This window comes from Protopterus annectens, chromosome 16.part0 (assembly GCF_019279795.1).
Source record: "Protopterus annectens isolate FY-2018-M chromosome 16.part0, PAN1.0, whole genome shotgun sequence".
Taxonomy (NCBI): Eukaryota; Metazoa; Chordata; order Ceratodontiformes; family Protopteridae; genus Protopterus; species Protopterus annectens.
In genome coordinates this window covers 784,427,691-784,451,862 of record NC_056750.1, presented here as the reverse complement: position 1 = coordinate 784,451,862, position 24,172 = coordinate 784,427,691, and the positions used below count along the sequence as shown (strand labels likewise).

Genomic DNA, 24,172 nt, shown 5'->3' with positions numbered 1-24,172 from the left:
GACAGGTTCAGTGCAAATTTCTCCCCTCCCTCACCCCCAAAAGAAGAAATACTTATCCCAGCTGGATGTAATCTCCCTGTTATCTCAGATGTCCAGGTGAGAGCCGCCCTCAGCAAATCTAAAAACACAGCATCAATGGGACCTGACGGTATCCCGGGTTGCGTGCTACGTGAACTCCAAGAGGAGCTAAACCCGCACATAAAAATGCTATTTAACCTTAGCCTTACTACAGAATATGTACCTGAACACTGGCGTACAGCAACAGTGGTCCCACTCCACAAAGGGGGTACCTCTACAGACCATGGGAACTACCGCCCCGTAAGCTTAACCAGCCTGGTCTGCAAAGCTATGGAAAGAATCATTATGGAACTCATAAACAGAGACATTGGGGACTTAGACACTTGATCCCACCCAGTTCGGCTTTGTAAAGGGCATATCCTGCCTTTTGAACCTGGTTGACTTTTTCGAAACAGTCACTAGAGCCATTGATGAGGGCAAAGCAGTCCATACAGCCTACCTGGACTTGGCTAAGGCCTTCGACACAATACCCCACTCAGGCATCATAGATAAGCTTAACAGCTTAAATGTGTAAACCCTTATTTCACTAGATGGGTGGCAAACTGGCTAAAGGACAGAACCCATAAAGTTAAAATCACTGGAGCAATGTCAGACTCAAAGCCAGTCGCAAGTGGTGTCCCACAGGGATCTGTCCTGGGACCCCTCTTGTTCAGCATTTATTTCTCAGATGTTAAAGCAAACATGGGAGGGTTGTGACTGACAAAGTTCGCAGATGACTGCAAACTAGGCGCCATAGTCGATACACCAGCGGACACATACATCCTACAAAAAGGCCTCACAGAAACAGACAACTGGTGCCGGAGTCATGGCCTTAAACTAAATGCCAAAAAATGTATAGTCATCCCCTTTGGGAAAAACAAAGTACCCACAAATTATCACATAGACAGCAACCCACTGAGTACGGAAAAAGTAATCAGAGACCTAGGGACCCAAGTAGACAGTGACCTCTCATTTGACACCCACGTTGCCAAAGTGGTTAGAAAGACATTCTACCTTGCACACCTTGTCATGAAGGGATTCACATCCAGATTCAAGGATGTCATTGTACCCCTATACTCCTCCCTCATCAGACCCTTGATTGAGTACAATGCCCCATTTGGTATGTACCTCACCTGGCATTTGCAACAGCTGGAGAGACCACAAAAGTACCTCACCAAGAGGATCAAGGGTCTCCAACATATGTCTTATTCTGCCAGACTAAAGAAACTCCAGCTCTATTCAGTAGCATACCGCCTGCTCAGAGGTGATCTGTGCCTGACGTACTAAGGCCATGTCCAATCAGGAACTGATGGACATGCTCTACCTCAAAAAATCCAAATCCATCAGAACCACGAGAGCTAAAGACTTAAACCTCGGCACAAGTATGAATAGGACATGCTGGAGGGATAGATTCATAACCCAGAGGCTTTCCATGCTCTGGAACAGAATCCCAGTTCATGTTAGGCAGAGCCCCTCACTAACTCTCTTCAAGAGAAATCTTGATGAGTGGATGGGAGATCGTAAGTTTACCCCAGGGGTCACATTTGTGTCACTACTAGACAGGGGCACAGTAAACTAATTCTATTATATAAGGGGACCTTCACTGTGTCACTACTAGACAGAGGCACAGTATTTTAAATCTATTCTGTGCATTTTTGTACCATTTCATGGGGTGGCGAAAGCCACATCACTATTGCTAGGCTTACAAATGCCCCAGGGCAGATAGCCTAGTACTAAACTATGAAACTTAGTGGTTTTCTGTAGCCATGGGGAGGGTTGTGCTTTGATTCTGGAAAGTCTTATGGGGGCATGGTAATTAAGGATGCTAAGGAAGGTAGTATTAAAAAATTCAACTGCGTCATCAAGCCTGAGGTACTTTAGAGGATGCCAGTTACATTTCTTGAGGGATGAGATAAATGTGAGTGGGTTAAAGTTTATTTTTGTACGTATTTGACTGTAGACGACAGGTTTAACTTGGTATAGGTATTTTTTCAGTAGGAATTTTGGGGAGTGATCACTGAGGCTATCTGATAAGCAGCCTGTTATATATGACTGGGGGCTCTTACTGACAAGTATCCAATCCACGGTAGTGTGCTTGCTGGAGTTTTTATTTATCTTGGTTGGCGACTGGACTAGTTGGGTGAAGCCATGAAGGTTTACATGATGGGTTGGATGGTTGCCAGAACAGGATTGCCAGTCAATATTGAAATCACCTAAAATGATAGTTTCTTGGGGGAGATGGTGGGTAGACCAGCTGAGGAGGTTTTCTAGTGGAGGGATGTTTTGGCTAGGTGGGAAGTAGCATCCAATTATGTTGATGGTTTTGTTTTGAGGTTGGTATATATTATTTCTTCATTGCCTATTTGTGGAGCTGATGATTTTAAGATCTGGATGTTTAGATGCTGTTTAAATATTATAGCTACACCACCTCCTTTCTTGTTTAGCTGGTCTACTCTTGCCATAACCTGTAGGGAGTATTTGCTCACTGGTAATGTGAGGTTTTAGCCAGGTTTCTGTCAGGATGACTATATCTGGGGAGTACAAGTCTATGGTTGCATGGAGTTCATGGACTTTGTTGGATATACTTCTAATGTTTAGGCTTAGTAGAAGGAAGTAATTTGGCTTTCTATTGGCTGTAATATGGGAGAAGTTGTGGTTTCTAGTCTGATTATGAGGATTGGGGTTGGAGATGGTAGGGCCAGGGTTGGGGTGGATATCTCCACTTAGGGCTAGTTTTGATATGCATGAGGTTATTAGTTTTCTCAGTTTTTGAATGTGTTTGTTTATAAGGGAAACTTTATGGTTGTGCTTTTTGGGTAATAGGTATAGTGGGAGGGTTGCTATGTTAAGTTGTAAGGGATGCTTTATGTTTGAGTAATATAGTTGGTAGAACATGTAGGGGGTGCATAGGGATGGTTTTTGAGTTGGTGGGAGGGGAGCTGAGTGAGGGTGAGACATGAGTGGTGGTGTGAGTAGTAGTACAGTGATAGTGGTTGAGTGGTGGAATGATGGAGCTTTGGTAGGATGTAAGATATGCAAGGAGAGTGCATGCAGTGAGCATAGGTAAGGTATGCTTGTACATGGTAGTTGAGGAGGTGTGATAATAGTGGGAAGATGGAGGAGGTAGTGTTGGGTTAGCGCTGTGGTTGGCTACTGGAAGGATGGGAGGGGTTTGTGAGTGTAATAAAGGTGGGACCACTGGGGGCAGGAGGGAATAGGGGGCAGGGTGGGGAGTGAAGCGGGTAGAGACCCTGTTAGTTGCTCTTATGAGGGGGCTGTAAACAATCAGGTAACAGAGTTAACTGATGATTCAACATCTGATAGTGACAAGTGTGGTTGTAGATGTTCATCGTGTTACCCTGCTGCAGTCATCACACTTGGGTTATCCTGTCGTCAGGCGGCCCCGCAGTCGGCCTGAATTCCAAAGTCTTGGTCCGGTGTCGGTTGCTGTCGCTTCTTCCCTGACGTCAGTACGCCAGGGGTATATAAGAGGCATCCGACGCCATTTTCTTCAGTCTTTCTTGCCGCGCGGTGCCCGAAGCAGAAGCAGTTCGCAAGTGCCGGTCGGCTGACACCTGAGATTTTCGAATCTAATTTCAGTCCGAAGTCTTCAAAGCTAAGTACCCCGTTTGGGAACCTTTTCTTGCCTCAGTCCGATGTCAGAAAAAGTTAACAATTGCATTTCTTGTGGGAAGCAAATACCTCATAAGGACTTTCACTCTTATTGCATACCTTGCCTAGGCCCAGACCACGACGTCACTGGTTGTCAGTTTTGTGCTAGGTTCAATAAGCGAACTATAAAGCGACGCTTTAATTTCGCACAACACTACTTCGGTAGGAAATTTAATTACATTATGCCGTCGGAGCAACCGACTACCGGCATGCATAAAAAACGCAAAGATAAAGACAGGCAGCCTAGATCCAAGCCAGACTCCGAGGCCTCGGCTGGGCCGGTCGCCGGTTCTCCGGTTTTCAGTGAGGCGCCTACGCAGCCCCAGGCTACCACTGAATTGGAACCCCAGATGGCTTCAGATTCTCTAGCAGAGAGTTCTAGGCCGACACAGCCATTTTCTTTAGGCCCTACCGACGACATTGCAGAAGGAGAAGCCGGTGCTGTAGAAACACCTTCGGTTTCAGAAGGTGTCTTCAGACTGACTACTCTCACTATAAAATCTTATGCTAAGCTTAAGACTCCTCTAAAACCAAAAAAGACTACACTTCAGTCTCCAGTTCAATGCCCTATGCCTAAGAAACAGATGCTTAAAATGGCTGAAGATTTGATTTCTTTAATCAGGGGTTCCCACCCCCCCCCCCCCGACAAAAGACCTAGACAAGAGGAGGATTATGCCTCCTCTGATCAAGTATATATTTCCTCAGGCTCCTCTGAGGAACAGGATTACTTTGGGGAAACCTTACATACCACGAGGGAACATTTTCACTGGGAAGGTCAGGACTACTCCGACTCAAAGAAAAGGCTCCGAGAGTTTCTTTTACTCCCCCAGCACAGACCACTTGCTATCCCGCCAGTTTTACACATTGTGGATGATGTTTACTTAGAATCTAGTCTAAATCCAAATTCTCTGCCTCCTGCTCCCGCCAAACCAGATAGATACTATAGAGTGCCTGACTCACACAAATTCCTTTACAAAAGCCCTGTTGCTGATCCAGAGACAATTTCCCAGGGCCCCAAAGGGGCTAAGGCTTCTATGGCTAAAAATCCTGTACCCTCTGAAAGGGACTCCAGAGCACTAGATAGGTGGGGGAAGAAGGTTTACACCTCAGCTACCCTAGCTATGAGAGCACTAAATTGTCAGTTTCACATGCTTAAATACCAGAAATTCCTAATGTCTCAAATAAAACAAAAGATGTGCACGCACCCTCAACAGTCTGAATTCAAGGAAATGCAGGATCTGTTGCATGCAGCTGAACAGGTGGACAAACATACTTTACAATGTGGATTTGATTCCTTGAAAGCTTCCTGTAGAGCAGCTGTTACTGGGTCAGTTATACGTAGGCATGCTTGGTTAAAGGAACAAACTCTGCCTGATCATGTTAAAGCAACGTTACTAGATGCACCCTTACAGCAGGATGTCTTATTTGGGGTTAAAGCAGAAGAGGTTTTAAAGAAAATGGAGGATAAGGCAAAATCTATGTAGACGGTCAAAGATTTCTTACAGGTACAGCCCCCACGCTTCAGCAGAAATTGGCCAACAAAAAATTGGTCCTTTCCAGCTACTGACAGGCCACAGAGGGGTAAATACAGGCGCCCAAGGGGCAGAGGACAAGCACAAATCCCTTACAAACCTCGCCAGTGGGGCACTGTAACACAGAAGGGAGGAGAAGACAGGTCCCAAACTACTAGAAGGCAAACACAATGACTTAAACCTCATACTGCCAAGCAAAACTCTCTTGGCAGCTCCCTTGGGAGGAAAATTAGCACTTTTTGCAGACAACTGGCGCATCGTCACAAAGGACAAATGGGTCCTAGACATTATCTCACAAGGATACAGATTCCATTTCCACACCTTGCCAAGGATAAAAGGGATGCTAAACCTGCCACAAAATCAATGGGCAGAGGCACAAAACCAAATTACAGCTCTCATGGACATGAGAGCCATTCAGCTGGTACCTACACAGGATCAAGGCCAAGGATTTTACTCAAGGCTCTTTCTAGTCCCCAGAAAGGACAATGCTTTGAGACTCATTCTGGACCCTTCATTTCTAAACACCTCCTTGCAAGTACCCAAATTCAAGATGCTAACACTACAGCAGCTTCTTCCCATGTTGGGCAAGAAAGCTTGGCTAGTAACGTTGGACCTCAAGGAGGCATACCTGCATGTCCCTATCAGAAAAAATTGCAGAAGATACCTCCATTTCATTGCAGGTTCAACCCATTACCAATTCTCTGCACTGCCCTTTGGCTTATCTACTGCACCCAGGGTCTTCACAAAATGCCTGGCACCAGTAATTGCATACTGCAGACAAAGAGGAATTCAAATATAACCATACCTGGACGACTGTCTCATCCAAGCAGAAAGCAAGGACATTCTCTTACAACATATGGCTTTTGTAAAACACCTTCCAAGTTGCCTAGGGTGCACAGTAAACAAAAAGAAATCAAAACTAGTGCCCTCACAAAATGACATTCCTGGGTGCCAGCTTGAATACAACGGCCCAGAGGGCTTATCTGACGCCAGACAAACAACTACAACTAACTCAATACTTCAAAACAATGGCAACAAAGACGCAACTCCCTGCAAGAAAAATTCTGCAGGCCTTGGGCTTCATGGCATCTTGAATACTACTAATACCATTTGCAAAACTGCATATGAGGAAATTACAATGGTACCTAAAAAGCGTGTGGACTCAACACAGCCACAGCTTGGAAACAATGATACCTTTCATTCCCTGCCTTCAACAGGAGTTTCTATGGTGGTGACAGGCATGTCACCTCAACAAGGGTCAGCCTTTCACCTTACCCCCAGCCAGGCAAACTATGACAACAGATGCATCGGACTACACCTGGGGGCACACCTGGCAGGACGGTGCGTTCAAGGCATATGGACTGCAGATCAAAGGAATCTGCACATCAATCAAAAATAAATGCTAGCTGTACAGAATGCCCTGACAGCCTTCAAGGACCTTTTACATCCAGGACAGCTTATAATAAGGACAGACAACACCACAGTAATATGGTACATAAACAAACAAGGGGGTACACACTCCTACCCTCTATGCAGGCAAGCAATGACCTTGTGGAACACAGCACTGGCTTACCAAGTTCAGTTACAAGCTCAATTCCTGCCAGGAAAAAAGAACACATTGGCAACGACCTAAGCAGAAACATCATGGATCCCTACGAGTGGAAACTGGATCCACAAGTATTTGCAATGATAACTCAAAAATGGGGGCACCCAGACATAGACCTGTTTGCCAGCCCCCAAAACTATCAGCTAACAAAATTTTGCACAAGGACATTTCATCATCAAGCTTGGAAAGTGTACGCACTCTCATTCAGTTGGGAAAATGCTGACAGTATATGCCTTTCCTCCATTGCCCCTTCTCACAAAGGTGCTGCTGAAAGTCAGGATGGAGAGACCCTGAATGATACTCATTGCCCCAGACTGGCCACGCCAGCACTGGTACCCACTATTAAGGAATATGGCCCAGGGCCCACCATGGATTTTACCACAAATTACTCATCTGCTCACACAGCAAGACAGTCCGATTCTACACAGCCAGTTCAAAACCTTAAATTTGGCGGCATGGCAAATCATCTAAGCAACCAGCCAGCTCCTCTTTCACAAGCTGTTATGGATGTTATTCTGGAGGCCAGGAGGCCCAGCACTAGGAAAGCCTATTCAGACAAATGGAAAAGATTTTGCGTCTGGAACCAAGCTAAAGGCCAAAATACCCTTCAGCCAGACATACCTCAGATTCTACAATATTTAACTGAGATGCTACACAAAGGGCTTTCTTTTTCATCTATTAAAATCCACGCCTCAGCTATTTCAGCTCACTACAACACGGATCCTCCCTTATTTTCACATCCACATCTAAGGCAGTTTCTCAGAGGGGCCAAAAACATTAGGCCTCCCAGGAGAGCGCCAACACCAACTTGGGACCTCAATTTTGTTCTGGAAAAACTTACGCTACCTCCTTTTGAGCCAGCTTTCTCAGCTGACTTAAAGTTTATATCATGGAAGACTGCCCTGCTGCTAGCAATTACTTCAGCCAGAAGAGTCTCAGAGCTTCAGGCACTAATGGCAGTAGAGCCTTTCCTCATTTTTCATCAAGACAGAGTTTCTCTACGAACTAATCCTTCCTTCATGCCTAAGGTGGTATCCAGTGTGGCTCTAAATCAAACCATCCCTTTACCCACCTTCTTTCCAAATCCACAGAACAAAGGAGAAAGACTCCTGCATTCCTTGGACATTCACAGGCAGCTACATTACTACTTGGATAAAACTAAGGTTTTCAGAAAATCTGACCAGCTTTTTGTATGCTATGCTACAGCATCACAAGGAAAGGCTATCTCAAAACAGACCATTTCCAAATGGATAGGACATTGCATACGTTTTTGCTACACCCATCATGGAAAACCATTTCCTGCTAGCATAAGGCCCCACTCTACCAGGGCAGCAGCTACATCTACAGCCTTCCTCAGGGGGGTGCCAACCAAGGATATTCTGGAAGCTGCAACTTGGAGTTCAGTACACACTTTCACCAAACACTATCAGTTACCACTTTACTCTAAGACTAGAGCTGGCTTCGCCACTGCAGTTTTGCAGGGCCTTGTAGCCTCCTCTAACCCTGTTTGACTCCACCTCCCAGCCTTAGCTTTGGGATTCTACCCAAGTGTGATGACTGCAGCAGGGTAACACGATGAACATAGTAGATGTTCGAGTGTATACCCTGCTGCAGTCCAGGTTACCCTCCCTCCATCCCCTCTGACCTAACTAAAACCTTTCAATACCTTTAAATCTGTTACAACCTTTGTGGTGTATTTGCTTATAGCTGGAGGGATGTTTTGTTTGTGCTAAACTTTTATTATTGGTACTATCTACTGACCACCTTTTGGGGGGGGTACCCGACATCTGGGGCAAGAAAAACTGAAGAAAATGGCATCGGATGCCTCTTATATACCCCTGGCGCACTGACGTCAGGGAAGAAGCGACAGCAATCAACGCCGGACCAAGACTTTGGAATTCAGGCCGACTGCGGGACCGCCTGACGACAGGATAGTGTGATGACTGCAGCAGGGTATACACTCGAACATCTACATTTATGGTAGGTACAAAACTGTACTTTTTAAAAATGAACTTTTAGTTCAAGTTCTGTAGTTCTTGGTAAGTCTTCATAAATATATTAAGTTTGTACCCCATTTCTCATTTTATCATTTCATTATCTTTTGGAAAAACGACATATGAATGCACCAGTCATGGACAGTATATAATATTTTTTTCCATTTGTCTGTTCATATCAGCTCTTTTCCTGCTTCCACTTTGCTTCTCTATCCCCACTTCATTAATTAGTGTAAGTAAGCCAATTTCTTCACATTCTCCCAGCGCATTGCTCACTGTATGTCATGCAAGTGATGTACTTCCTTCCAGTTTCTGTTGGTCCACTTTCTATTAAAGTGATGACCCTTTACCTCCACTCTCAGCATTTCTTCACAGCCTCCATTAGGGAATTATGAGCTAATCCCGGTTGTCTGCTGTAAGCACATTACACTGCTCTTTTTCAGTGCTACCCATTTTAAGTTTGAGGTGTCCTTCTCCTTTGCTTTCAGCCAGTAATACACTCTCAGGGCTTGGGAATAGGTTCCTAGATCTAAGGAATTCCAGCCTTTTTTGTTGTAATAGTTGGAATTATGAAATCTTTAAGCTGCCACCCCCATCTAATTGAAAGAAGATGAATTTAAGCCCCCTTTATAGATATCCATGATTGATCACAGGTTCCAAATCAAAAGGAAGAGGTATGCATCCTTTTAAGGTATCCCCCTCCCTGCAGCTCATTTCCCATCATCCCTTACCCCAGGTTGCCCACAGAAGCTAGACATCCTTTCTTTCCAGACATTGAGAAATAATAAACACTTTCTGTACATCATTCCGAAAGTATTAGGGTTTACTGTCTTATGCAGTCATATAGTTTACCCTTAAACTGCACAGAAAGAGTAATGAGCTATGTAGAAGTATCCAGATCACCCTGGGTCAACAGTACCTTATAATGGGCTATGTAGCAGTGTCCAGCACACCCTGGGAAACCAGTACCTTATAATGGGCTATGTAGAAGTATCCAGCTCACCCTGGGTCAACAGTACCTTATAATGGGCTATGTAGAAGTATCCAGCTCACCCTGGGTCAACAGTACCATATAATGGGCTATGTAGCAGTGTCCAGCACACCCTGGGTCACAAGTACCTTATAATGGGCTATGTAGAAGTATCCAGCTCACCCTGGATAGACAGTACCTTATAATGGGCTATGCAGAAGTATCCAGATCACCCGCGGTCGACAGTACCTTATAATGGGTATGTAGAAGTTTCCAGCTCACACTGGGTCGACAGTACCTTATAATGGGCTATGTAGAAGTATGCAGCTCACCCTGGGTCAACAGTACCTTATAATGGGTTATGTAGAAGTATCCAGCTCACCCTGGGTCGACAGTACCTTATAATGGGCTATGTAGAAGTATCCAGCTCACCCTGGGTCGACAGTACCATATAATGGGTTATGTAGAAGTATCCAGCTCACCCTGGGTCGACAGTACCATATAATGGGCTATGTAGAAGTATCCAGCTCACCCTGGGTCGACAGTACCTTATAATGGGCTATGTAGCAGTGTCCAGCACACCCTGGGTCACCAGTACTTTTGTAATGGGCTATGTAGACGTATCCTGCTCACCCTGGGTCAACAGTACCTTATAATGGGCTATGTAGAAGTATCCAGCTCACCCTGGGTCAACAGTACCTTATAATGGGCAATGTAGAAGTATCCAGCACACCCTGGGTCCGACAGTACCTTATAATGGGCTGTGTAGAAGTATCCAGCTCACCCTGGGTCGACAGTACCTTATAATGGGCTATGTAGACGTATCCTGCTCACCCTGGGTCAACAGTGCCTTGTAATGGGCTATGTAGAAGTATCCAGCTCACCCTGGGTCACCAGTACTTTTGTAATGGGCTATGTAGACGTATCCTGCTCACCCTGGGTCAACAGTACCATATAATGGGCTATGTAGCAGTGTCCAGCACACCCTGGGTCACCAGTACCTTATAATGGGCTATGTAGAAGTATCCAGCTCACCCTGGGTCGACAGTACCTTATAATGGGCTATGTAGAAGTATCCAGCTCACCCTGGGTCGACAGTGCCTTATAATGGGCTATGTAGAAGTGTCCAGCTCACCCAGGGTCGACAGTGCCTTATAATGGGCTATGTAGAAGTATCCAGCTCACCCTGGGTCGACAGTACCTTATAATGGGCTATGTAGAAGTATCCAGCTCACCCTGGGTCGACAGTGCCTTATAATGGGCAATGTAGAAGTATCCAGCTCACCCTGGGTCAACAGTACCATATAATGGGTTATGTAGAAGTATCCAACTCACCCTGGGTCGCCAGTACCTTATAATGGGCTTTGTAGAAGTATTCAGCTCACCCTGGGTAGACAGTACCTTATAATGGGTTATGTAGAAGTATCCAACTCACCCTGGGTCAACAGTACCTTATAATGGGCTGTGTAGAAGTATTCAGCTCACCTTGGGTCAACAGTACCTTATAATGGGCTATGTAGAAGTATCCAGCTCACCCTGGGTCGACAGTACCTTATAATGGGCTGTGTAGAAGTATCCAGCTCACCCTGGGAAACCAGTACCTTATAATGGGCTATGTAGCAGTGTCCAGCACACCCTGGGTCACCAGTACTTTTGTAATGGGCTATGTAGACGTATCCTGCTCACCCTGGGTCACCAGTACCTTATAATGGGCTATGTAGAAGTATCCAGCTCACCCTGGGTCGACAGTACCTTATAATGGGCTATGTAGAAGTATTCAGCTCACCTTGGGTCAACAGTACCTTATAATGGGCTATGTAGAAGTATCCAGCTCACCCTGGGTCGACAGTACCTTATAATGGGCTATGTAGAAGTATCCAGCTCACCCTGGGTCAACAGTACCTTATAATGGGCTATGTAGAAGTATCCAGCTCACCCTGGGTCGACAGTACCTTATAATGGGCTATGTAGAAGTATCCAGCTCACCCTGGGTCGACAGTACCTTATAATGGGCTATGTAGAAGTATCCAGCTCACCCTGGGTAGACAGTACCTTATAATGGGTTATGTAGAAGTATCCAGATCACCCTGGGTCAACAGTACCTTATAATGGGCTTTGTAGAAGTATCCAGCTCACCCTGGGTCGACAGTGCCTTATAATGGGCTATGTAGAAGTATCCAGCTCACCCTGGGTCGACAGTACCTTATAATGGGCTATGTAGAAGTATCCAGCTCACCCTGGGTCGACAGTACCTTATAATGGGTATGTAGAAGTATCCAGCTCACCCTGGGTCGACAGTACCATATAATGGGCTATGTAGACGTATCCTGCTCACCCTGGGTCACCAGTACCTTATAATGGGCAATGTAGAAGTATCCAGCTCACCCTGGGTCAACAGTACCTTATAATGGGCAATGTAGAAGTATCCAGCTCACCCTGGGTCAACAGTACCTTATAATGGGCTATGTAGACATATCCAGCTCACCCTGGGTCACCAGTACCTTATAATGGGCTATGTAGAAGTGTCCAGCTCACCCTGGGTCGACAGTACCTTGTAATGGGCTATGTAGAAGTATCCAGCTCACCCTGGGTCAACAGTACCTTGCACAATTCCTGACAGTTTGCTTAGTTAAAAAAAAAAACAAAGAATTAAGACTGAAGTCCTGAGCAAATTTTGGAATATGTATAATGGATTAGTTCTTTGAGATCCTTTGTTTTCCAAGCTACTTTTAATATGTGTCCTCCATTTCCAGTAAGTCTTCTAAAATTCAGTAATGAATAATTAATCTTTTAAAATAGTATAAAAAAGTGAAAGAATCTTTTCCTCACATGAGTCTTTAACTGCTTTGTTTAATATCCGATGATCTTTAAAATCAGATGAGGCTTTAGGCTGCTTCACATACTAAGAGCATTGTCCTCGCCAGCTGTAATTGTAGGTGCAAGATAGAAGGAGAAAGAAAGTAAGTTAAAAGCTCATTTATAGACATTACTCTTGTGATTTGTTACCTTGCTTTTACCTTTAGGTACTATATAACTCCATTTAGCCCTACCAGACTTTTCTCAATATGGCAAATTACTGTTTCCTTTATTAACCTCTTTCTGTTTCACCACTTCAAGCTGATCCTGACAAGAATTGCCATCTTTACTTTCACCTTTTCAGTTGTCCTCTGCCTCTGAATCCATCCATCCATCCTGAACCGCTTTTCCCATTTTGCTCATGTGTTTTGGGTGTCACTTCAACAGTGACAATCATCTTAAGCCAAGGTTTACACCATTGGGAGGCTAGCCCTGCCACGGTAGTTCATCTGTACCACTGACACACGCGCACACACACTCACACTTATGGCCAATTGACAGTGTCCAATCCAACTACTGCATATCTTTGCAATGTGGGAGGAAACCCACGTGACCACAGGGAAGACATACAGACACAGAAAGCACACCAGCTGAGAATTGAACCAGGGAACCTCTTGCTGTGAGACAACGATGCTAACCGCTTTACTACCGCGGCCCTCTACTTCTGAATAGCTGCCAGTAACTCTGCTGTGGCTGCATCTTATTTCTGGCTGATTAGTCCCATCATTTTCCATCATGTGAGCATTCCGGCTCTTACTAATGCATTTAAGTTGCCATCTCTGAGCACTTAAAGCCTTTGTTTAGTCTTTGTGGTTCCTCCAACTCTCCAATCGATGATCCATTTTCTTTTGTTGTTCCTACATGGACTCTTGCTGTTAATAGTGAAGCTCTTGAGTTTTAACCTTCTTGACTCCCTGTGGTTCTGACTGAGTAGGTTGCTAGCTTTTTTTTACAGTGTACTGGTTCTGACTGGGTAGGTTGCTAGCTTCCTTTTACAGAGTACTGGTTCTGATTGGGTAGGTTGCTAGTGTCCTTTTACAGTGTACTAGTTCTGATTGGGTAGGTTGCTAGCTTCATTTTACAGCGTGCAATCCTGTTTAATTAGCTGGAGCATTTAGTGGTAACACCATCAAATTAGAAGAGCATCATTTCTGCAGCTTAATGTCCATTGACTCTACTCTAATTTCCTCAGTGGCTGGCCTGCCCCTTGGCTGTTAAGTCCTCCAGGTGTTTGAATGAAGTTTTGGACCTTGGTTGTTAGCATCATCCTATAGGTTTGCCCCTTCTGTTGTAAAATGGGGGTGGCAAGGAAGACTATGCCAGATTGGATCCTGTAACCTGGAAGAACACTTTCTGATGACTCAACAACACAACAGTAATGCACACAACAGAAATGCTTGAGACTGTTTACAGCTTGGATCCCCATGGTAGAATTACTGGTTTGCCTTGTATACAGGAGAACAGCCTTTAGTGCAACAGCTGTACAGTTTATACCTTTTCACCCTGTGGTTCCTAAAAATCTGAAAGTCTAGTACTTTGGGGAAGTTTTAGGATGAGGAAATCCAGTCATAAAAAAGGTGGTCTTAACTGGAAGTCTGTCTCCTATCCATGACACCTGTTTCACTCCCTGAAGAAAGTTGGTTCCAATTTCTGACAGCTAGATCTCTCTATATCTCACAAATTAACATTTTCAGTGATTTTGTTTACCACACTTGATACTTCCTGGCTGACTGAAGTTAACTTTTTTTTGCTGATTTTCTAAGGTACTTGGTGTTCTCTGCTTTTTTTCTGAATGGATGGACAAGATTTGATCTTTCTTGCTCCACATTTCAGTCCTGTATCAGCGACAGCCTCTTGATTGGCCATAGACTATACATGATATTATGACCACACATGGCATTTTTCTGTAACTTTGATAACCTTTTCCTTAGGTTAACAGCAGCTTCTGAAATTTTCTTCTGCTCTGGTAGAGTTTAAACTATGCCCCAACTCTTTTAAAGGTTTAGTAAATAACACCGTAACCAACCAGTGTATGCTTGTCTCTGATGTCCTTCAAGAATGCAACTGCAGTCATAACATGTGGGTTGTCCTGCCTCAGGCAGCCCTCGGTCGGCCAGATTCCAAAGTCTGGGTCCGACGTCGGCTGATGTCGCATTTCTCTCCGATGTCAGAGCGGCTGGAGTACATAAGCATCAGCTGACGCCATTTTCTTCAGTCTTTCTTGCCGTGCGGTGCCCGAAGCAGAAGCAGTTCGCAAGTGCCGGTTGGTCAGCTCCTGTATTCTACGATACCGAAGTCATCAAAAAAGCTAAGTACCCCATTGGGGACCTTTTCTTGCCTCAGCCGATGTCAGAAATTACTGAAAAAGTTAACAATTGTCTTTCTTGTGGTAAACAAATACCTCATAAGGATTTCCACTCTTACTGCCTCCCTTGCCTGGGCACAGACCACGATGTCTCGGCCTGTGTAGCCTGTGCTCGCTTCAACAAGCGCACTCTCAGGTGCCGGGCGGAGTTCGCTGAAGATTATTTCGGCGATAATTTTGCTTACACCATGCCGTCGGATCTTCCGACATCGCAAACTCCCAAAAAGCGAAAAGACCGGGACCGACATCCTCGGCCCGCATCTACCACCGACTCCATGCCAAAACCTAGCGCGAGTGCTCCGGTTCCCTCTGAGACGGTCTCTCCACCGCTCCGAACCGAAGACACCGCATTACCGACGACTCCGATTCCAGACATTACTCCGACGCCAGTTATAGATTTTCCTCCGGATACCGAAACCGAGGAAATGCCCGAGACCATTGCTGTAGACAAGGTCACTCCTGCACGTGGAGCTGCCAGGCCACCTATGGCCATGTCTATTAAGGCCTACACTAGGGCTAAGGCAGCCAGCAAAACAAAGCATATTACTTCTAAATCCTTACCTCAGCCGACTCCAGAGACACAAATTATGTCCATGGCTGCTGATTTGATTTCCATGATTAGAGGTTCACAGGCCCATCCTGAGAGAGGATCCCAGCCTCCTCCTGATAAAATGCCCCGGGTTGAACCCTCTGATCCTACTCCTTCAGATGAAGATTCTGAGGGCTCTGTCCACGCAGATAGCCAGGAAGAGCTCTTCCAGACCTATGAGGACTCTGATGCAGAAGATTCCATCCCCTCGGCCTCCCCTCCTGAGGATATTTCTTTTGGGGAAGTTCTGCACACCATGAGGGAACATTTCAAGTGGCAAGGTCAGGAATATTCTGATTCTAGGAAACGCCTTAGGACTTTCCTTAAGAAGCCTCAGCACAGGCCCTTAGTTATTCCTCCTGTAATTGATGTTCTGGATGATTTGTATTCTGACTCTAGTGCTACCCCTGATTCTCTTCCTCCTGCTCCAGCCAAGCCAGACAGGTGTTACAGGGTCCCAGAAACTCATTCCCATTTATTCAGGGTCCATACTGCTGATTTGGAAACTGTTTCACAGGGGCCTAAAGGAGTTTCAGCCTCCACCTCAAAAAATCCTTTGGCCTCCAACAGGGAAGCTAGGTCATTAGAGAGATGGGGCAAAAAGGTTTACACATCCACTACCTTATCTATGAGAGCTTTAAATTGCCCTTTTCATATGTTACAATATCAGGATTATCTGTTAGAAGATTTACAAAAAACATTAGCCACTCCTGATCCTTTAGACAGGAAGGCTTTGCAGGAAGCTGTACATAACACTCAGCAAGTAAGCAATCACTTCCTGCAGTGTGGATATGATGCACTGGAAGCTTCATGTAGGGCAGCTATGACAGGGGCAGTCATTCGTAGACATGCTTGGTTAAAAGATCAACCTCTACCAGATCATGTTAAAGCAAAACTTCTGGATGCACCTTTGGAAAAGAACAAGCTTTTGGTGCAAATGCTAAGGATGTGTTAAAGACCATCGAAGAAAAAGCAAAATCAGTTCAGACTGTGAAAGATTTCCTCCAGGTTCAACCCCCCAGATTCAGTAGGAATTGGCCTTCAAAAACTGGTCCTTTCCTAATCCAGAAAATTTCAAAGGGGTAAGAACAGACGTGGCCGAGGAAGAGGCCAATACAGAGGCCCTTACAGGGGCGACAATGGCAGCCAGGAAACCAAAGAAGTGACGCAGGGGTTTCACCTGCCCCACAACCACAATCTCAATGACTTTCCTCTACTACCGCCTACCAGGGAACAACTAGAAGCTCCCTTGGAAACTATCTCTGTTTGCAGAAAACTGGCACAGACTGACAAAGGACAAATGGATTTTGGACATTATAGACCGAGGGTACAGGTTTCATTTTCATACCTTACCAAGAAAACAAGGCATGCCAAACCTACCACAAAATCAGAGGGCAGAGGCTATCAAGCAAATCACTCTGCTGACTCGAATGAAAGCAATAGAAAGAGTTCCACAACAAGAACAAGGCCAGGGTTTTACTCAAGACTGTTCCTTGTTCCAAGAAAAGAATCTCAATGGAGACCAATACTGGACTTGTCCGCATTAAACACCTTTCTCATAGTACCAAAGTTCAAAATGCTGACTCTACAGCAACTCCTTCCCATGCTGGGCAAGGGGTCGTGGCTGATTACTCTGGACCTCAAGGAGGCATACCTGCATGTCCCTATCAGACACAGCTGCAGAAGATACCTCAGTTTTCTTGCAGGGCCAGAGCATTATCAATTCTCAGCATTGCCATTTGGCTTATCTGCTGCGCCCAGAGTATTTACAAAATGCCTGGCTTCAGTAATTGCTCATTGCAGGCTCCAGGGTATACAAATGTACCCGTACCTGGACGACTGCCTCATACAAGCGGACGACAAATTGATGTTGACAAAAAACCTGGATTATGTCATACGATTACTTCAAGCTCTGGGATACACAGTCAACTTCCAAAAGTCAAGACTGCAGCCATCCCAGCAAATAATCTTCTTAGGAGCCAAACTAGACACAGCCTCTCAGATGGCTTACCTGACAGAAGACAAGCAAGAGAAGTTAACTCATTACTTCAAAGGTTTAGCAAAACTCACCCAGATGACTGCAAGGAGATTCCTACAGGCCCTGGGCTACATGGCATCCTGCATTCTCCTGGTTCCATTAGCAAGACTACACATGAGAAAGCTTCAATGGTACCTAAAAAGCATTTGGTCTCAACACAGCAACAACTTGGAGACAATCATACCACTCATTCCATGCCTACAAAAGGAATTCCTATGGTGGGCCTCGGTGAGCCAGGCAAACACAGGTATGTCATTCAAAAAACCACAGATAACACAGACCATAACTACAGACGCCTCAGACCTTGGATGGGGGGCGCACATGGAAGGCAGGTGTATACAAGGACAATGGTCTCCAAAGGAAACACATCTGCATATAAACCAAAAGGAAATGCTGGCAGTAATGCATGCCATCGAGGCTTTTCAACACCAACTCCAGCAAGGCCATTTAATGATACGGACAGACAACACCACTGTGATGTGGTACATAAACAAGCAGGGGGGCACCCACTCTTACCCCCTTTGCAGACTGACAATGCAGCTTTGGGAGAATTCACTGAATCTGAACATCCAGTTACAATCCCAGTTTGTTCCAGGAAAAGACAATGTGTTGGCGGACAGCCTAAGCAGGAATTTCACAGATCCACACGAGTGGAGGTTACATCTGAAGGCCTTCAGACAACTCACTTCGACATGGGGCAAGCCAGAAGTGGACCTATTTGCCTCTCACCTCAACCATCTTCTACCAAAATTTTGCACAAGGACATACCATCCAAAAGCTTGGAAAATAGATGCCCTCTCATTCAACTGGAACTCCCTAGCAATCTATGCATTCCCACCTCTGCCACTGATGACCTCAGTATTACTAAAGATCAAAGCAGAGAAGCCCAAGGGAATCATAATAGCTCCGGACTGGCCAAGACAACACTGGTACCCACTACTACGGAGCATATGCCACACCAGGAGGTGGGCCCTCCCCCAGTGGCCTCTACTTTTGACTCAACACAATTTCGAAACACTGCATCCAAATCTTCTGACACTGCAGCTAACAGCCTGGGAGATCCCATAAATAACTTCAGCTTATCTCTCTCCAAGGAAGTTCAGCGGATACTAACAGAGGCTCGAAGACCATCCACCAGAAAGGTTTACTTAGCAAAGTGGAAAAGATTCAGCAATTGGAATACCAGCAAGGGACATGATGCATCATTGTTGAACATCCCACTCATCTTGGAATATTTGGCAGATATGTTAAAGAACGGCCTCTCATATTCTTCCATAAAGATACATGCATCTGCTATTTCAGCTAGATACAACACTGATCCTCCTGTTTTTCACACCCTTACTAAGGCAATTCCTCAGGGGAATCAAGAACATTAAGCCGCCAAGAAAGGCCCCAGTGCCAGCCTGGGACCTCAATTTTGTCTTAGAAAAACTGACTCTACCTCCATTTGAGCCAGCAGCTTCAGTTGACTTGCAATTTCTCTCATGGAAGACCGCTTTCCTGTTGGCAATTACCTCAGCAAGAAGGGTTTTGGAGCTTCAGGCCCTAATGGCAATACCACCCTTTATCATTTTTCATAGAGACAGGGTTTCATTAAGGACCAACCCTACTTTTATGCCAAAGGTGGTTTCTAGGGTTTCTTTAAATCAAGCCATTCATCTGCCTGCTTTCTTCCCCAATCCTGAGAATAAGGGGGAAAGACTGTTGCATACCTTGGACATTCACAGACAACTTCAATACTACCTGGACAGAACAAAGGCCAATAGGAAGTCTGAACAACTTTTTTAGCTTACGCCCCGGCAGTTCAAGGAAAAGCAATTTCAAAACAGACTATTTCTAAATGGATTGGACATTGCATCAGATTCTGTTATTCCTTTCATGGAAAGACTGTTCCAGCTAATGTCAGACCACATTCCACCAGAGCTACAGCCACCTCTACAGCATTCTTAAGAGGGGTGCCTACCAAGGACATTCTAGAAGCTGCTACATGGAGCTCCGTGCATACATTTTCCAAACACTACAATCTCCCTCTATACTCCAGATCCAGAGCAGGCTTTGCCCCGGCAGTCCTGCAGGGTTTGATTGCCACACCATCTCTTTCCTAGAGCATACCTCCTCCCCCAGCTAAGCTATGGTATTCTACCCACATGTTATGACTGCAGTTGCATTCTTGAAGGACATAGTACAGTTTTGTACCTACCATAAATGTAGATGTCCGATAGACATGCAACTGCAGTCAGATTTTCCCTCCCTCCATACCCCTCTATGCCTAGGGTCCACTCCTATCCCTGTTACTCTTAGCTGGGGATATCTGTTATGGTGTATTTGTTTTATTGCTCATTTATTTGTTTAGAATCCTGTTTTTGTCTTCCAATTTGATTACAGCCTTCCTTGGAGGGCACCTGGCATCTGGGGCAAGAAACACTGAAGAAAATGGCGTTGGCTGATGCTTATGTACTCCAGCCGCTCTGACGTCGGAGAGAAATGCGACATCAGCCGACGTCGGACCCAGACTTTGGAATCCGGCCGACCGAGGGCTGCCTGAGGCAGGACAACCCACATGCTATGACTGCAGTTGCATGTCTATCGGACATCTACATTTATGTTAGGTACAAAACTGTACTTTTCTACTGCAGGAAAACTTTCTTGAGCATTTGGTGATCTGTCTTTCTTGCATACCTCAGTACTCTCTGTTAGGCTTTCTTTTACTACAGAAGTAACATTTATTGCTAATGGCTTTCTTAGTTGTACTAGTATGTTATAAAGGATAGTGACTGAGCTTAAAGGGTGTTTCACATCTAAGTAACGTGTTTTAAAATGTGGCTTGAAATTTGCTGTGATTTAATTTTTGCTTACTCTTGAGAAACATCATTGTTTCTAATTTATGTTTTTGATGAAAACAAATTTTCTACCTCAACACTTTATGGTTCTTCTCACTATCCGATACCTTTCTTTTAGGAGTGAATGGTAATTAAGGACAGAATTTTACAGCTGTAAGCTGTCCGAAGCAAACCTTAAGACAGCAGACTTTGTACTACTGAATGAATGGATACTTAGAATTAAGTTCTGCGAACCAAAATGACTTGTGAGTTTAGCATAATATTTCTGATGAGGATTTGTAAATCCAAACACTTTTATAGCTGTTACAGTGAGAGCACATCCGTAACAGCATAATTTTATTCTCTGTATTTGTTGGTTAAGGACAGTGGTTCTTCTTTTATACTCGGCCTCAAAAACAGAAGTGGTGTGACTGACAAATATTTAACCTCTAAAACAGTCACTCTTCCTGTTTTACCAGAACTGTTGCATTGCTTTTTAATTAAAGAAATGTTGCTGTGCAAAGTCTTTGAGCCGATCTCCAGCAGGCCTGATACTTTGTAATAATGTGCTGGTACAATTCTGACTACTACATCATTCATTTGAGACAGCCATTTGGAGTAACACACTGCACTGAGTAATTATCCCAGACGTGCAACAGTTTGCAATTCATTGCGCATTACTTTGTCTTTGACTTTATTCCTTTACTTTGGAAGATGCCAGGAATTATGTCCTGTGTTCATAGATTTTATTGGAAAACAAGTATGAGATGCATAAAGCTACATGAACTCGAACAGCTCTTAAGTCTGGGTTTCTCATATGGTTCATACTAATAACTAATTCATGCTGATTTTAAGGGAATTAATAGTGGTAAGATAAGAACTTGCAACAGGGTATCAGCTTGCAGAGATCAGTTTCTCTGACCTACTTAACTGGAGCCGCTGTTTGCTTTTTCTTCACAGAGGGAGACGTTGTTAAGGCAGCTGGAGACCAACCAGTTGGACATCGATGCAACGCTGGAGGAGCTTTGTGTGCAGCAAGAGACAGAAGACCAGAACTACGAAATGTAGGTTTCCACTACCACTTTAGTTTCCATCTTGCCTGGAGGGGTCACTGTACATGTGTGTTCTTACCCCCGTCTATGTTTTATTGTTTGACGGGCATGCAGAGAGTTGCTGAAGTGCATTATTTTTTTTACTGTTTCTCAAGTGTGGTTCTCTATCTGTTTCTTCTACACTTTATTGTAGCATCTTATTACTGCCTTTTTTGCATGATTCATTTCATAAGCGTGTTGTCATTTATGTTTGACTAGCAGTTGTAGACCACCGGTTGTGTACTTGTGACTCCACTTTTGTGTATTTCACTGTAAGCTAATGAGAAGAGACTAATTTTATCCATTTATTGAATATTTCAGAATCTGTAATAGGAACTAACTTTCTGTTAAAGGGGACTATAACACAGTAGTTTTAAAGTTTCATTAGATGAGTTTCAGGTGAACAAAATTGTGAGAAAGAAAATAAAATGTGTCCACTGAATGCAGTTTGCTGGAAGTGAGTTACTCCGGACAAGCATACCATTGGTAGGTGACTAGCATTTTAGCATGATGCGCTAAAACTTGAGTATACCAAAGCAATGTTTGTTTGAGCAGCAGGTTTGTCTGCACTGAAACATGACACATTATTGTTATATTAGATGTTTTAGGCCTAACTGGTCAGTCCAACTCCCATATCCTTGAGATGCACTGAAGAATATACATTGTCTTTGGCATTGCACTCTCTTTTTACTTTTATTTAAGTTGATATTGTAAACCTAGTGAATATAATTGCCTGTCTTCACAAGCAGTCCAAGAACAGTGTGGTTAGATTATTTGCTCAGACTCACATGGGAGACAAATAAATACTAACAGTGTCAAACATAACTGAAGATTGAAGTTTGTTAGCAGCTGACAGCTTATATTAATCTGCACTAAACTTCCAGACATTATCCCAGTATTCCATTTCCACACGTCATAAATCTAATGCTGGTGTTTGCACTCATCTTGCAGACATTGGTATGTTTTTTGTACTACTGTATTTTTATTAATCAAAATTAATTAGTTAAAGCAAAGGATCTTTGTATCTACACTGTGTTGCAGCTTCTTAGGCTACTTCTCTGCTGCCCTGGGGTGGCATTGGGGTGGCCGTAGGCCTTAGGAGCTGGGTCAGCATGGCAGCTGGAGTCAGAGGTTTGTCAGGAGAAGTGCCCTGTCTGCCTGTAGGGAAGATGCAACAGGTCAGCAGTGGCAGGTCCTGGTGTGTTGTGTTCCTTCTGTTGGTTCAGTATTCTTGTTTCCTAACTGTATCCACAGCTCATCCTGTGTATAGAGACATTGTTTCTTTACACCGGGCCCCCACAGGTTGTCAGAGGGAAGTGTGTTACTCTTGTTGGTGGGTGGAGAGGTAAGTGTGTTACTCTCGTTGGTGGGTGGCTGTCGGAATCCTTCTCCTCCTATCTTTATGTGTTGACAACTGATTTCCCTTTAAATCCCTGAGGTCCTTCTCTCTCTTTCTGATCCCACTGTCTTTCTATGGTGCCCAGTTGGGGAGGAACTGGGAGATGTTCATCGTGTTTCACTGTTGCAGTCATTACACTTGGGTTATCCTGCTGGCAGGCTACCCGCAGTCGGCCTGAATTACAAAGTCCTGGTCCGGTGTCGGTTGCTGTCACCTCTACCCTGACGTCAGTGCGCCAGGGGTATAAAAGATGCAGCCAACTCCATTTTCTTCAGTCTTTCTTGCCGCGCAGTGCCTGAAGCAAAAGCAGTTCGCAAGTGCCGGTCGGCTGACTCCTGAGATTTTCGAAATTGAATTTCAGAACCGAAGTCTTCAATAAAGCTAAGTACCCCGTTGGGGAAACTTTTTCTTGCTCCAGACCGATGTCAGTAAAAGTTAACAGTTGTATTTCTTCTGGGAAGCAAATACCTCATAAGGATTTTCACTCTTACTATATTCCTTGCCTAGACCACGACGTTGCTAGTTGTCAGTTTTGCGCTAGATTCAACCAATGCACTATTAAGCATCGGTTTGATTTTGCTTTACATTACTTTGGCCGAAGATTTAATTATATAATGCCGTCAGAACAACCGACGACCGGAATTCATAAAAAATGCAAGGACAAAGAAAAGGACAGGCATCCGAGGTCCAAAACTGACGACGAAGCCTCTTCTAGGCCAGTCGCTGTTTCTCAGTGAGGCGCTTTCGCAGCCCCTGACACCCGCTACCTCAGAGCCACAGGCCGCCTCTGACTCCCACGTGGAGACACCTAGGCCTCTGGAAACTCAAGGTATTGGGCCTACGGAAACTATTCCCTCAGATGGGTCCGGAGCCGCTGAGCAGACATTGGCTTCTGAGGGTGTTTTCAGACCTACACAGCTTACTATCAGGACTACTTCAGCACCCAAGACAAAGTCTAAGACACCAATAAAGACAAATAAACAAGTTCAGCATTCACCTGGACAGTCATCCATGCCAAAGAAACAGATGCTTAAAATGGCCGAGGACCTAATTACTCTGATCAGGGGTTCCCATCCCCCTCCTGATAAAAGGCCTAGGCAAGATACTGACTATGATTCCTCTGACCAGGTTTCTATTTCCTCTGATTCCTCTTCTGAACAGGGATATTCTCTTCCTCCCTATGA

General features: G+C 44.6%; 1 protein-coding gene across 1 annotated transcript in view; it reads left to right on the top strand.

Annotated features, from left to right (window-relative positions):
- Positions 1-24,172, top strand: part of RABL6 (RAB, member RAS oncogene family like 6) — a 1,129,210-nt gene that overhangs the window by 850,248 nt on the left and 254,790 nt on the right. The window contains exon 8 of the mRNA XM_044058056.1: positions 21,459-21,562. Within this exon, the coding sequence (XP_043913991.1) occupies positions 21,459-21,562 (104 nt within the window). The remainder of the gene's footprint in view (positions 1-21,458; positions 21,563-24,172) is intronic.